Raw genomic sequence first — 16,437 nt, forward strand, 5'->3', positions numbered from 1 at the left:
TTGTCTGTAGATATGTACACAAACAACTACACGTAGGACTATCGGCGCGTGGATCCGGGGAACAATTCAGCAACTCTATAAATACGGGAATTTCACAAAGTATTAACTTGCGATAAGAAATTATTTACCGGGTACACATACATATGTACAAAAAACCCTGATTGATTAAAAAGATGAATGAGATAATACCGGTAACTTTTTGCAAGCATTTAGAATAAACACAACTTTATTGATGTGAAATAGCGTCGAAATTTTAACGAAAAATCTTATTACATCGTGAACTTTACAAACTTTTAGTCATTGTGTTGAAATCGTTATTAAAACCATGGATCTAAAATAAATGAATTAAATTGATACAAATAGAACTCTTATAATTCTAAAATGATTGCACAGAGAGAGAGAGAGAGAGATTTTACATCGTAATATTCCAACCCTCATGCATGCCATGCGCGGATCTAGAGGGGGGGTCGGGGGGGTCCCGACCCCCCCTGGAAAATGAAAATTTATTAAATTTACATAGTAAAATTATCGCGAAAATATGCCTCGGACCCCCCCTGGCAAACACAATTATCCTTCGGACCCCCCCTGGAAAAATTTTCTGGATCCGCGCATGCATGCAGTATAAGAATGAAGAAACTAAACATTTCAAACACTGAATACTTCATTGTTAAACATTTTTCTATTTTGCGGACTTAAAAAAACAATAGAACGACATTTTTTTCCATATCATGGAAGGAGCACGTGGTGTATCTCGCGGGCTGATTTGATTGACAGGGATAGCACGTGGACCCTGACTGCATATATTCTATCGCAATTTTAGGGAAAAGGGTTCAATATAATGGAAACTATAAATCTAACTTATTACACTGAATTACAAGTAAAATGTACTTAAATTAAACTCATACTGGTACTCTCTCTCTCTCTCTCTAGCTCTCTCTCTCTCTCTCTCTTATATGACGATCAATAAACAATCAAACAGTAATTATTGCAATACTGAGTAGTTTCTTGGAACACAAATAATTTCTAAACTCAAGTTGCTATAAAGATGAAATAAAAAATTACCGATCCACGGATTCTTAGCGCTATGAATATGTACCGTGCGGTACTACATGGACAAGTACATCACACATATGTATAAAAGAAAGAAAATTTGAAAATATATTAGATATAAAGCTGTATAATTATACAATTTAGAGAAAGTACATTTGTTTTCAACAACCCGTTCGATTTGTTATCGTTGAATAGAGTATAAGTGAGAAAAGATCACAGTTATGGTTATATGCACTACTGAAACTGCCAAACTACAGTAACTACGATTACTACTACGTTTAAAAACGGACTGAAACAAAAACTTATGGAACCGTTTATTTGAATTTTAAAAAGGAAAAGAAAGTGTTAGTGTTTTAATTGATCAAACCTTTATGTGGGCGATATCGATTTTTGATATTAACAAAAATCAACCGTGTCAATCGCATACGTCTGAAAATTGCGTGCATAAATATTGTATTTATTTCTATTTCTTTGTCTTTTTCTTTGATTCTCTTACGTACATCAATAAATATTTTGTTCTTTATAAGTTTTATTCCTAAAACCTCCTTTTTTCACAGGTAAATACGGCGTGTTACACCGTGTTATTGTCCGTGTTGCATCGCGTTGCACCGTGTCGCACCGTGTTTTTTCTCGTTCTGTGGCCGTAACAGAGAACAATAGATCAAAGGTACCGACACTTCCACGCTCAGCGTGGACTTTCAAACATGGTGGTCTGTGTTTTTGTCGGGATACTCGTGAGCTGTACTGTATGTAGATCCCGCACAGCATTGCCGAGTTACTTAGGATTCCTCAATGTTTTTCCTCACTGATCCCTGGCGTCTCTCTAACTTTTCAGAAGACACTACACATCCTGTTGCGCGCTATGATTATCATAACATTATGATGTCATATTTTTAAATTGTGGACACTAAAATCAAAATGAAAATTATGAGAAAACATCAAATGTATATTTGTACAAAATTTAATAAAACAAAGAATTACAGTAAAATGACAATGTTCATTTTAGGGGGCCATTTTAGGCTCAAACCATATATACAAATGTAGTCCTTTGATGTGATGTTTTCAGGAGCACTGTTTCTGAAGGAAATTTATTTATAAATATTTTAAAGGGTACCCGCAGTGCCGGTCAATTTTTGATATTATGGAGATCTATGTGTAAAAACATTATTGTGAAAATTTTACTGCAATAAGTAGTTTTCGAGATATTTGGGGAAAACCCGATTTCACACCTGAACGATTTTTTAATCAAGACGATTTGGCGCGAGATGTATGAGGGTTGTTTGGAATTTTTAGGACAAAGTGATTTACAGCAAAATTACTGTGTACTTTGTAGGATGGCGTATGTTTAATTAAATGACAACCAATTGAAAATAAGTATGCAAAAAATCATAGGAATTTAATTTTTTTTAAAAGATACATGAATTTGCTTTGCATGAATTAGATTTACGGAGCACCATTTCATATATCCGCGACGTCAGTTGACATCAAACAACTAAAAGTCAATTATGTTACTATTTTCCAAAGTAAAAGCCTATCAGTTCCACACTCATTTGAAGTTATTTGACCCATTTATGAAATGCTTGTTCATACCATTATTTGTTAAGTTTTGTATAATGTCTTTTGTGGCATATCGTAGATCATTTAGGTCCAAAAGTCTCTGTCCACGCAGTTTCGACTTTAGATAAGGAAAAAAAGCGAAATCCATAAGTGCAAGATCCGGGCTGTATGGGGGTTGGGGTGCTGCAAGAGGTCAAAATATCAGTTCTCCCATTTTTAGCTCATCTGAGCTGAAAGCTCAACTGAGCTTTTCAAATCAAAATTTGTCCGTTGTCTGTCGTTGTTGGCGTCCAGGCTGCGTCGTCGTTGTAAACTTTTCACATTTTCATCTTCTTCTCCAGAACCACTGGGCAGATTTCAACCAAACTTGGCACAAAGAATCACTGGGTGAAGGTGATTCAAGTTTGTTTAAATGAAGGGCCACACCTTTTTTAAAGGGGAGATAATTTAAAATTGTTGGTATTTTTCAAAAATCTTCTTCTCAAAAAGTACAGGAAAGCCCAAATTTGAGTGGAAGCATTGTCAGGTAGTGTAGATTCAAGTTTGTTCAAATCATGGTCCCCGGGGGTAGGGTGGGGTTACAATGGGGAATGGATTTTTACATAGGAATATATAGAGAAAATCTTTAAAAATCTTCTTATCAAAAACTATTAGGCTGGGAAAGCTCAAATTTGAGTGGTAGCATCCTCAGATAATATAGATTTAAGTTTGTTAAAATCATGGTCCCAGGGGGTAGGGTGAGGCTACAGTGTGGGGGGGGGGGGTTATTACATAGGAATATATGAATCAAATTTTTTAAAATCTTTTTTAAAATTATTTAGCCAGAAAAACTTAAACTTGTGTGGAGGCATCCTCAGGTAGTGTAAATTCAAGTTTACTAAATCATACTCCCTGGGGGTAGGAGGGGGCCGCAATGGGGAGATGAATTTTTACTTAAGAATATATAGAGAATTTCATTAAAAATATCCAGGGAAGGTTTTCAGTCCAAAAAGCAGTAAATTGTGTGAAAGCACAGGTTGTGCAAATTAAAGTTTGATGAAACCATGATTCCCTAGAGAAAAGTGGGGCCACAAAATGGGGTGGGGGGGTTATGTTAATTTGATCAGAGTAAAGGCAATTTTTGCTCAGGTGAGCAATGTGGCCCCTGGGCCTCTTGTTAAACCTTTGTTCTGTAAAAATAGCAGAATCTAAGAACATTTCGGTCTATATCGGAGATTTTCCTGCTTGCACACAAAATTAAATGAAGGCTCAGTGCTCCAAGATGTCCAGTGACGTCAAGGTTTTTTAGTCATTTTTCAAGTGTTTTTCGTCCAAATTGGCGATAAAACGGTCAGAAATTCTTCAATTTAATTGAAATTTTTACAAAATGACCTTCATAAGCTATTGTGATATCATAAAAAATATCGTTCATTTTTATGCCCTTAAACGTTACTTTTCTTAATAAGGAAAAATGTGTACAAAATACAAAAAATTAAAAAACTGACTAGCTCGGTAAAGCATATTTTGTCAAAATAATTAAGCTGTATATTTTTTATGGTGCATTAAAAAAAACAAATTTTTACATATATCTTTGAAAATACGTCAAGCTTAAATCTGATAAGTTTTGCTGTTATCATGCGAAGAGTCCGTTCACTATCTAACTTGTCCTCGAACTCTTTTAATAACCCTCGTACTGTGATGTCACGGGGGCCGCTACACGAGAAACAAGATTGTTATACCCCTGTAAAACAGTTACTAATATATAACTCTATACAAAAAAAAGTCCAGCATTTTGACTGTTGGACTGGAACTGTTGGATTGGAACTGTTAAAATCGACTGTTAAAAAAGACTGTTGACCGGTGACGTCACATTCCGCCAAATAGTGTTATTGATTAGAAGGGGTATAACAAAACAGTTGTTGACTGGGGTCGAGGGCAACAGTTGATCTGTCGGACCGGCTCGCAAACTGTTGCCCGCGGCCTTCGGCCTTGGGCAACAGTTTGCGAGCCGGTCCGACAGATCAACTGTTGCCCTCGACCCCAGTCAACAACTGTATAATATCATGTGAAAACAGTTTGTTTTCGTGCATTGTTTTATCAATATATGAATATTTTTTTCTTTTGTTTTATTTCCTTATCTACTCTGGATAACTAAATATACTGTTGTTTGATTTTAAACCCGTATTTTATTGAACAAAAATGCAGAATTGGGGAAATTGTTTGCTTTATGAATTTAGTCAAATGTGTAACACATTTTGGATATAAATGCACAGCATATGTAGCAGAATGACAATCAATTAAAGCACTATTGTTATAAGAAACATATTTTGTTAATATTGCCATTCTTTTGGATGATTTTTCCATGACATTATTAATTATATTGATAAAACATATTTTGTAAAAGGTAACATGGGGTCTATTCCTCGTATAAGGCATAAAATTGCAACCAATTATTCACTAATATTTCAGACCAACAACAATCAATATAGTATGCATATTTTAACAAACAAAAACGGGATTATAAACGGATCAAGGCGAAAGTCCAAGATGGCTGCATGATGAAGCATGTCTCGTATTCTTTAGAAATACAATAATGGAATTTCATTTTACACTAACTAACATCCTTTGTCAAAATGTTAAGTTTATTCAGATTTCATAATGATTCGTTGTCAGTATGACAATTTAAGCTATATGGAGTAAAAAAGTTTAATTGCTGACCATAGCGCTCGAAAGAAAGTTGCACTTTATTAAATAAGATAATAAGACCAACATAATTACCTTTGAAACTAGGTTAGATTTTTAAAAAAAAAACAAGTTTAAATTGCTGAATTATAAATTTTGTCATTATTTTAGTGATTTTAGTATTTTAGTAACAACAAAGGCATTTATTTTTAACATTAGTTACTTTTTGATAGTCTCATGCATGATTATTTAACCACTGATTGACGGATTATATACACATGTATTAGCTTATGAATGCTTGACCTCATGACGTCACTTCCGCTGAAGCCTCGTTTTTCCCTAATTCTATATAATTTTCTTCTTGATTAGATTTTTCAAAGCAGGTAAAAATAGCCATTTTGAAGCGGCGTAACTCCGTTATTTTTGCATTGATTTCAAAACATTTTTTGCATTAGATTATGGTAAATAAATTCTATGAAATTAGTTTCACATCGGCTGGGCTGCAGGTACCCTTTAAATATAGTAAGATTTTAAATGATACAAACAATTTAGATATTTTTTTGTAGTCGTATGTATTCCTACGCCAGATTTCGATTACAGTGGTAGCATTTGGAATAAAGGACAGAATATCCAATCTAAAGATAGAACCAGTACTGGCATAGACTAGATTTTATTATCATTCGTTTGTCAAAAATTGCTTTGATACACTTTTCCTGAATTGTTTCGATTACTGAAACATAATACATCATACAGTTTGATGGCGTTAATTCTATCTTTGAATATTACACATCGTGATTTGTATGGGGATTTTCGTCTTTATATAATTCTTGTAAAAAAAAAAAATGGCAAGAAATCATAATACGGTAGAAAAAAATGTGTGTAAATATACAAATTGAGCTCAAAACCTACTTGCCATGCAAAATAACATATCGTTGATATCTTCCTCTCCTCTTGTCAATAAATAGCCCCACACACATAGAGGAATCCCCAATATGACTTAAATAACTTTAAAGAACATCTATGTTTAGATTTCATAGTGCGTAACACTGTTGAGGTATTCAAGAATTACTGAAAGGTATTTTATATTTTCATTTCTCAAGAACAAAAAAGTGAAACACATATGACATGGCTTTTGAGTATGTTTTAGAAATGCCCAAATATCATTCACACCGTCTTTACAGTCAAATGTCTTAAAAACAATAACTATATATCCATGCACTTGTTTATTATGCCCCCTTCGAAGAAGGGAGGGCATATTGCTTTGCTGGTGGACCGACCGACCGACAGACAGCTTCCGTTCATTTTCTTCGCAAATGATGAACATATTGAAATGAAATTTGGTATATAGGTTTATCATGATAATATCCAGGTCAAGTTCGATTTTGGGTACGAATGAGCAATTTTCCACAAAGTTATGGCCCTTGGACGTAGAAAAATTCTAGTTATTTTTAGTTTCCGCTCATTTTCTTCGCAGAGGATGAACATATTGAAATGAAATTTGGTATATAGCTTTATCATGATAATATCTAGGTCAAGTTCGATATTGGGTGCGCTCGAGCAATTTTCGACAGAGTTATGGCCCTTGGACGTAGAAAAAATTCCAGTTATTTGCAGTTTCCGCTCATTTTCTTCGCAGAGGGTGCACATATTGATATGAATTTGGTATATAGGTTTATCATGATAATATCCAGGTCAAGTTCGATTTTGGGTATGAATGAGCAATTTTCCACAAAGTTATGGCCCTTGGACGTAGAAAAATTCTAGTTATTTTTAGTTTCCGCTCATTTTCTTCGCAGAGGATGAACATATTGAAATGAAATTTGGTATATAGCTTTATCATGATAATATCTAGGTCAAGTTCGATATTGGGTGCGCTCGAGCAATTTTCGACAGAGTTATGGCCCTTGGACGTAGAAAAATTCCAGTTATTTGCAGTTTCCGCTCATTTTCTTCGCAGAGGGTGCACATATTGATATGAATTTGGTATACAGATTTATCATGATAATATCTAGATTTTGGGTTAGATAGAGCAATTATCAACAGAGTTATGGCCCTTGGACTTAGAAAAATTCTAGTTTACATTCATTTTCTTTGTGGATGTTTCCAAGGGAGGGGGGGCATAAGTGTTTCACAAACATCTCTTGTTATTGCATATATACTGTACATAATTATACCTCAGACAAAGTTTTTTTATGGCATCAAGCTAATTAGGCCCGGCAGCCTTCTAGCAATCGTCTGGATTGGCAATCGTCCAAAATTCATGTTCTGCACTGCCTTTTAAATGCGCATAAGAAATAAGTTCCTTAAAGTATTTAACATATTACAATATTTTTATTCCATTTGTTCAACTAAATTGTGTACAGAAAAACCAACTTTGCCTCCTTGCTTATTGACAACTCATTGCATAAGTCTAGAAATGGCGGATTAATACAGTAATTAAAGTATAAAAATTCACTAATTTAAAGATTATTTTAGTTTATCGCTTACATTTTAATTGGAGACCGTGCCCGATAACAATAAATTTGATATGTAAATTTATTTGTTATTGGGCACGGTCTCCAAAATAAATGTAAGCAATAAATGTATCTAGTGATTTTGTTGCAATAAATAAACACAATAATGCAGTAGGTTTGGTCGAGCATTTTAGATAGCACGTGTTGTGGATTTGTTTGTAAACAACCATACCATAGGTAATCTTGTTTCAAACGGAAATTGAAATAAATAAAAGTGTTTTATTATTATAATTAGGGACACACTGTTAATGTATTTAAATTATGAACAAGTGAAAATTGTTCAAAGACTTTTTAAAGCAGAAAGAAAATAATTTATTTTTGAACTTTATTTCTTCGATTTTTCTAACCATGATGAGTTATTGTATTATAAACGCATCACTGCCTATTTTATAAGGAAATATACTTATTTTTGTTTCTAAAGCAGCACAAAACATAATTCATTTACTTTTTTATTCTAATATTATTTGATATAAATGACTATTAGTACAGAAAGTCATTTATTGATATCATTCTATATAAAAGAAAATGTCAGCTCGACGCCTTTGTGGCTGTTCCGGCCTTTGATTTTGATTTTGATTTATTTGGGGGGGGGGGGGGGGGGGGGGGGGGGTCAGAAGAATCATCTTGTCTGTCTGTCTTCCTGTACAATCGTGTCCAGTCCATATCTTTCCTTTGGAGAAACATTGGAAGTTCTTACTTCACAAAAAAATTCTTATGACTTGAGAGTGTGTCATGATTCTGACTTCAGGTCATTTGTGCAAGTTCAAGGTCACAGGAAGGAAAAGTGCAATTAATTCGGGTCTAAATTTTTCTTATGGAGAAACATTTGAAATTCTTACTTCACACAAAGATTGCTTATGACCTGAGGGACGTGTGTCATTATTTTGACCCAAGCTCATTTGGGCAAGTCAAAGTCACTGGAAGGAAAAGGGCAAAATTTTAGTCCGAACCATATCTTATGAAGAAACATTAGAAGTCCTCACTTCAAACAAAAAATGCTAATGACTAAAGGTGTGTCATTATTTGGACCGAATGTCATTTTAGCAAGTTCAAGGTCTCTGGAAGGAAAAGGGCAAAATTTGTGTCCAATCTATATCTTTCTTAGGGAGAAACATTGGAAGTTCTTACTTCACACAAATATTGTTTAAGACCTGAGAGTGTGTCATGATTTTGACCCAAGGTCTTTTTAACAAGTTCAAGATCATTGAAAGAAAAAATGCATTATTCATGTCTAGGCCATATCTTGTAATGGAAAATGATCAGATGCTAAGATTTGACACAAAGATTGCTTGTGACCTGTAAATTTGCATTGTCCTTCAGCTTTGGTCATTTGTGCAAGTTCAAGGTCACTATAAGAAAAACAATGCATCCACTACTTTCCAATAAAGAAATACTTGAGTTATTATATTGTATGGGGGGGGGATCATTTGTGAGCTTGCTCACAATATCTCTAGTTTCTACTGATGTCAAAATACATCAAGAATTATGTTGTACCTGATGTTCCCTAGGGTCGCTCCCACCCCCACTTCCTCCAGAATTTACAGTACCAACCAGACCCAAACTTACACCAGGGCAGACCCCAACTAAACCCTGGGTTTACTTTCTTGGTTTACTTGGGGTCTGCTTTTTAAAAATTTGCATCCACTCAGGATTTACTTTGGGTCCACTCAGGGTTTTCTTTAGGTTTACCTGGGGTTTGCTATTGGGTCCATTTTATGCACTGAAGTGTTAAGAAGACCTGTCTTTTATCTTACCATCTTACGGCATGTAAGCCCCTAACCTTGTATATTCCAAATACACTGTCTGTCTGATAATGTATGATCTGCTTTCAGGTGTCCATGTCTGTCTACTCCGGTGTCCACTCTGCATTTACTGTGGGTTTACTCTGGGTTAAATCTGGGTCTGCTGTAGCAAACCTGGAGTTAACCCTGAGCAGACCTCAAAAGTAAACCCAGGGTTTAGTTGGGGTCTACTTCGATTAGATTGGGTCTGATCAGTACTGTGTTTTCTAATAAGTCAAATATCTAAAAACGATTATGTGTATTAGTTTTTCCTTAATATGTATGTTTCTGCTGATCATGTCAGAATGCGCATTAAAAATTATGTTGTACATTTTTCTTGGGCTATTTCCTACCCACCTTATCTTATAATTAGTGGAATATCTTGAAAAAAATTGAGATATTCATAATGATTGAAAAGTGGCTTTTTATAAACAGACATATGTTTCTTGTAATACATTATAGTAAGTGATTGCTGTTGCTGCATAATTTTTTGATGTAGAACATAATTCTTTTTATGGAGTCAATACATGTACATGTTTACAGATAATTGATAAGAACTTGTACGATGCTACAATGAATACAAGCTATTGCCAAATCATGGAAGATCCAATGAAATACTGCTGCATTGCAAAAGAAAAAATCAAAGTACTAATTATAAAATCTGGGCTCATTTGATGTGCATTGAAAACATGTTCATGAAATGGCTGATTATAAATGACTAAATACTGGTACACATATTGAGTCATTTTTAATGAATTAAATGAGTTTTTAAGTGTATTAATACATATTTATATTGATATCGTGAATATAAATGTATTATGGAAGCTTCTGGGACAGATACCCCAACTAGAATTAACTGCTGTATATGCTCTTAAAAGAATTACTACAACAATTTGTACTCTCAATTACTTCAAGTCTTGATAACGGATATCTAATCTTAGAATGACCTACTAGGCTTCCTAAGTGTAAACAATGTATTCCAATGCTCAGCAACTTTACATTGGGAACTTGAAATATTTAAATGCTACAAAGAATAAGATTACCATTTCATGTTTAAATATAACAGATGTAAACTTACACTGACCAACTGACATGCTATGCATTCTATATTCTCTTTTAAGTTGGAACTATATTTTTTGTGTAAAGAATGATTTCAACGGTTGTTCAGTAAACATCTAGTACCATGCACCATACCATGCTTATGCAATGAGCCCGGCTAACAAGTGACCCAATCTAAAAATAAGGGAATATAGAAAATCAATTTTTTTGTTTAGCAGTTTAACATAATCATATTTTGATGTGCCTTTATTTGTTAAATATGCCCTGTACTAGTATTAGAAGTTTTAAACTGTTGTACAACATAGCTGAATGGATGATATTCATTTTCAGATGACGGATGACTTCAGGAAGTTATATAAGGACAATGTAGTTGTGGAAGTGCTGACTGTGAACCCAGGCCTTGGAATATATGTGAGGAAAACCAGAAGTCTGATGGCAGTTGATGTAAGTACAGTAGTTTAAATTAGGGTAATTGTTTATGGGAGATTTAATCAGAAAATGGGGTACAGAGTATAAGAGCTACTAAAAGGTCATCTATGTTGAGTTTCAATTCAGTTCAGTTTCTCTGTTTTCAGGACTCTAATGTTAACATTAACCTCTCTAAGGACTATGATGAGAACTACCCAGCCATTTTTAACATCATTCTGTGGTTGATGATCGTGATGTTTGTAGTTATATTTGGTGTATCTTATGGAATGTGGAACATTGACCCTGGTCGGGACAGCATCATCTACAGAATGACAACAACTCGCCTGAAGAAGGATTAGTCACTTTCTGATCCAGTCGAGTCACTTTCTGTCTGTAGAGTTTATAGATGTGATCTACTATTGGCTAATTCTTTAAAAACAAATGTACCCTTATAAGTGAAGATTTTGATTGGATAGTTTATATGATGTTCATTTTAATTTTTGAGAGTTGAGATTGGGTACTTATAAATATACACTTATCAATTTATTCTGTTTGGCTATTGGTATCCTGGTATACTTTAGTTTCCTATAATCAAACAAGAGGAGGGAGTTATTGCATATGCCAAGTACCTTATGTGACCCAATTGGTGTTATAATGGTAAAAAAAGAATGGAAATTTTTTGAGAAATTATGGAAAAAATACAAACTGTGTCTGCTGAAAAATAAATTATAGAAAATTTTCTTCAGGAAGTTTGGGGAAGTGAGTGTATCTGATCTCAACCCTCTTGATTAAACAATAGTACTGTACATAAAATTTCACTGCATCTTGTTACTTTGATGATTGATAGAATAGTTCTGCTCTAGTCCAGTTTACATGTTGAAATATATCATTGTATACATGCAGCATTGTGATATAATAACGTATTAAGTATTCAGTTACAATTTGTTTAGAGCATTTTGGAAATTGTAGTCATAGCAGATTCATTCCACTTAAAAGCATTCCTTAAAGAACCATGCACAGAGGCAAATTAACTGTTGGAAAATCAACTCTGAAACAAGGCTGCAGTGTTTACTGTTAGTACATTCAGATATATGGTCTATGCCTGAGGTTTTAAAGAGAATTTTGTGACAAATGAGGACTATGTACTTGAATCTGTAACCACAAGTTATTTACTAAACTCTTCAAATGTCTGAGACTGAAACATGTCTATACTATATGCTAATTCTGTGGAAGAGATTTCAGCTAATCAGATGGCTGTAAACCCTGGCCTTTTCATCTAAAGGCTTTTGGTTTAAACAATATCCTAAAGGCTTCTTACCTTAAACAACATCTAATTATGAAGGGCACAGAAGAGGCTTTTGAAGAGTCTGGCACAGTTAGAGTTATATGTGGGTAATTCAAGATTTGATTACGCACACAGTTTTATGATTTTGATATTTCAAAAGTATTTGTGTATAGGTATGCCATTGGCCTAAATTTATTGTTGTTTTCTTTCTGTTGAATGTATTTGTTCTCAATTTTTCCTCTTCATATAAAAAAAAAATATTTTTTTTTTTTAAAAAGCACACATTAATGCATTAAACAGACAGTACGGCACATCTTATTAAAAAACTGACTTGTAAAAAAATTTCTGATCAGGTTCGGAATTTTTGTACTACTCATACATTTTTTTTATGTATAAACTTTTAGAAAATTTCAAATTTCTCTATGAAATAAATCTAATTATTTCATTAATAATAACGTATAACCCATAAATGAATACATAGCAATGTGTTGCTGGGTTCAGCCTTCTATACTACATGTATTATGCATGCATATATATTTACTATATACACAAAACACATGCAGGGTTCGCGAAGATTCTCCTGGGCAGGTTTGTTAATAAAAATATGTCTTTTCTACTTACCCCAAGTAATAATTGTTCAAAGTGTTTAAAATAACAGAATTATTATTTGTAAGCATGTATTTTGTGTGTTTATCATAAGAGTTGCTACATTTACCTAAATTCATTTTCTTAGTGAAGCCCCTTGAAGGGTTATTTGACATTTGTTTATTTTGAAATAAATTATCAATGTAATGATGTGTTCTGTTTAGAGTCCCTTTTACCTTGTATTCCATGATGACTGTAGTCGGGCGAAGATCTTGTAGTTTTCAGCATGTGTCAACTACTGTCAATCAAATTCCAAATGATACAAATACAATAGAAGATTCTTCCTGTTTGTACGACCCTTAAATTTCTCGAAGCACATAATTACATTAATTAGGTTGGTGAAAGGGATCTCTCTGTACTTCAACTGTCACAATCAATGTTATTTCTTATTTCTTAACAATACAATGAGTAAATCTGAAGGTAAACACAAATGTGTTTTCAGCTGTATTGTCTCTTTAAATAAACCTTTTAACAATTTCAAACCATTTTTTATAACATCATTCATTCTGATCAATAAATTAATAACTGTCAAAGACCTAATTTTTAATTTTATATAGAATTAAGAAAACATGGGTCTGATCTACTGTAGTATTCAAAATTCAGACTAATATACTATGAAGCTAACACAATTTTCTTAAGGCAAAGTGGGTTTATAAATGTTGTTGTAAATAAAACATACTACATGTATATTACTAAAGACCCCTATACAAAAATATTATAATGTTGTCTCAAACTGTATGGAGTATAAAAAGCAATAATACATGTTCTATAAAATATCTTTGAAATTTAGGAATATTCTCGCAAACCTTACTCAACAGACCATCCCAGCTTGCAGATAGAGACTGGCAGGGGTCTGATATTGATGAAAAATCATGTACGGTACTTTTTTTTCAAAAAGATTATTTGTGTCTCAAAAAACTTTTATTATACCCCCACAAACAAAGTTGAAGGGGTGCATTAAAATCACCCTGTCAGTCTCTCTGTAGACACAGTTTTGTCCCCAATACAAACTTTTTAACTGCTGCATGGAATAGTGTTTTACATACATGTATGTTATACATCATATGACGATGTGCACCTGCAATTTTTAATAAATGGGGAACCTTACATCACACCCCATGATTTGACATATCTATGTGAAACTAATGATTGAATGAAAAAATTGTGTGTTAAACTGTGTCATTTCCAATTATGAATTGAATTATGTTGAATAATCCTCAATATTAGTTAATAGATGCAATTTTTTTTATAACGACAGCAGTGTAGAATAGTATATAGTAATTGGGGAAGTGTATGTGTATTTTGGTATTAGAAATATTGAAAATAAGTGTTATTTGTTGATTCAATCCTCATTTATAGAATTCCTTTTACATGTACATTGTAAATATATCTATCTATCTATATATACATACACAAGAAAGTGTAAACGGAGGAAATAAAATTCATACACACTAGATGTTGACTGTTTTGTTGTTTGATAAATTCATCTTTCATTGTCATGATACTGTCAGTGTTTTAGCTCATTTGAGCTGAATGCTCAAATAAGATTTTTAGCAATATCTAATGCTATAGTATCCTCAACTGATATAAAGTTGTATTGGTGGTCAAAATCTTGACCATTAAATATATAATTTTTATCATTAACAAACTACCTAGCCATCAAATAATGATACAATTATGTATGAAATAGTACCGCTTTAAAGGATCTATTGCAAATAACAATTGAACTGACATATAGGCACGTCCTCTAGATGACGGTACACGCGGAAACCTGGCTGGTCAAAACGCTCCTTCACACAACTCATCACAAGATCCAAAGCTTCATAGTACATCTGTCTATATAGTTCTTTCTCGGATCTTGCAAACTCTGGAGGAGCGTTCCCGGTTTCAAATCGCTTTGGCATCTTCCTGCGTCGAGGGAGTCTTGGTTTACTGACGTCCAAATCATATAGTTTGTTGTTTAGTGATTCCCAGAATGTGTCAAAAGAGTCTTCGTTACGCATTTCTCTGAGAGTTGTCAAGGAGAGCTCTGTAATATGTTGACCTTCTGCAGCTGAGAGGTCCTTCTTCTGCAGGGTTCGGCTGAGATTGTCTGTGTGGCGTAGAATTTCGTATCCAAGGGACACGCCAAAGAGGAAGTCAAAACTTTGCATCTGGGTCTTAACACCGATAATTCGAGAACGAATTTCAGAATCCTTAGTGCATTCATAGCATGTCTCCCACAGGGACTGAAGGACGGAGTAGTTTTCTAAAACACTGTTCAGGCTGAGAGCTCTCACGGTCCACCGAGTTGGGCAAAGCACACGGAATCCTGGCGTGTCTGGTGCCATATCGCGCTTTAGCTGTTCCAGGATAGTGTCCCTCCTAGGTGAATACTTAACGAGTTTGGACATTTCAAACACAGTATCCAAAGAATCACGCATCACTTTCGATCTTTTCACAGTATCACCAACAGCAAGGTTAAGTGCATGTCCATAGCAGTGTGGCCCGAGGTTCTTGTTTGGTGATGTTTGCTGCCACGCCTTTCTTTGCCCCGGGGATGTTGCTGGCTCCATCGTAACACTGGCCACGGCACTTGCTCAAGGAAATGTTCATCCTCACTAACGTATTCAGAATCACACTGGTCAATGTAGCAGCGTCGATTGATGGCACCATACACAGTCCAATGAATTTCTCTTGAACATTTAAGTCACTGTCAACATGACGAATCACAATCACAACTTGTTCACGGTTCGATTGGTCTGTCGTCTCGTCTACCATAATCGAGAAAAGCCATCTTCCCTGATGTGAGCAGCTACGTCTCGCAGAATCTTTAAGGCCATCGCTTGCAGCATCTCATTCTGAATATTTGTTGATGTATATTTCTCTTTTTTCTTCTCCAGCCACGCAAGAATTGACTAATCTGATTCTCCATGAAGCGTCAGAAGCTGGATGAAGTTGCTCTGGTTATCGTCATGGCCACGGATTGGTAGTCCCTGTCTAGCAAGAAATCTAATGTTGCGTAGGATGGTCAACATTTGCTGTCTGTTGTGGGTTTTCTCCTCTGAGTGGGCGGATGAGAGAACTTCACCGATGTCCTTGGTTTCTCTAGGAAGTTTCAACTTTCTTTCCACGGCCTCTTTGTGACAGTCGGAGTCTTGATGTTTCCGGAACTTTGAGGTAGCATCTTTCCAGTTGCAGAATCCAGTTGACAGAAAACTGCCGTCGATTTTGGAATTCGATATTTTCCCTTCCTTTGCTGCAGCCATGCAAGTGAAACAAAAAGCCAGATCGTTTGCCATAAATAAAGAGAACTTATTATTAAGCTATTGAATGAAAAATGAAAATGTTTTGCTTAATATTGCGTCAAGCGCTATCGGTTTTGTAAATAAAATATGTTGTGTAATATTTCAAAAAAATTATCGATTACAAGATTGTTATAACTGAAATTGATGATTGTCAATGCAATGTGTGAGATACACAAAAAGTGCCTTAATTG

General features: G+C 34.5%; 1 protein-coding gene across 1 annotated transcript in view; it reads left to right on the plus strand.

The window, feature by feature from the left end:
• LOC128182484 (renin receptor-like) overlaps positions 1–14,415 on the plus strand; it is a 71,058-nt gene extending 56,643 nt beyond the window's left edge. The window contains exons 7-8 of the mRNA XM_052851119.1: positions 10,952–11,065; positions 11,197–14,415. Coding sequence (XP_052707079.1) covers positions 10,952–11,065; positions 11,197–11,388 — 306 coding nt within the window. The 3' untranslated portion in view covers positions 11,389–14,415. The remainder of the gene's footprint in view (positions 1–10,951; positions 11,066–11,196) is intronic.
• The last annotated feature ends 2,022 nt before the right edge of the window (positions 14,416–16,437 follow it).

The sequence above is a fragment of the Crassostrea angulata genome, chromosome 4, assembly GCF_025612915.1.
Source record: "Crassostrea angulata isolate pt1a10 chromosome 4, ASM2561291v2, whole genome shotgun sequence".
Taxonomy (NCBI): domain Eukaryota; kingdom Metazoa; phylum Mollusca; class Bivalvia; order Ostreida; family Ostreidae; genus Magallana; species Magallana angulata.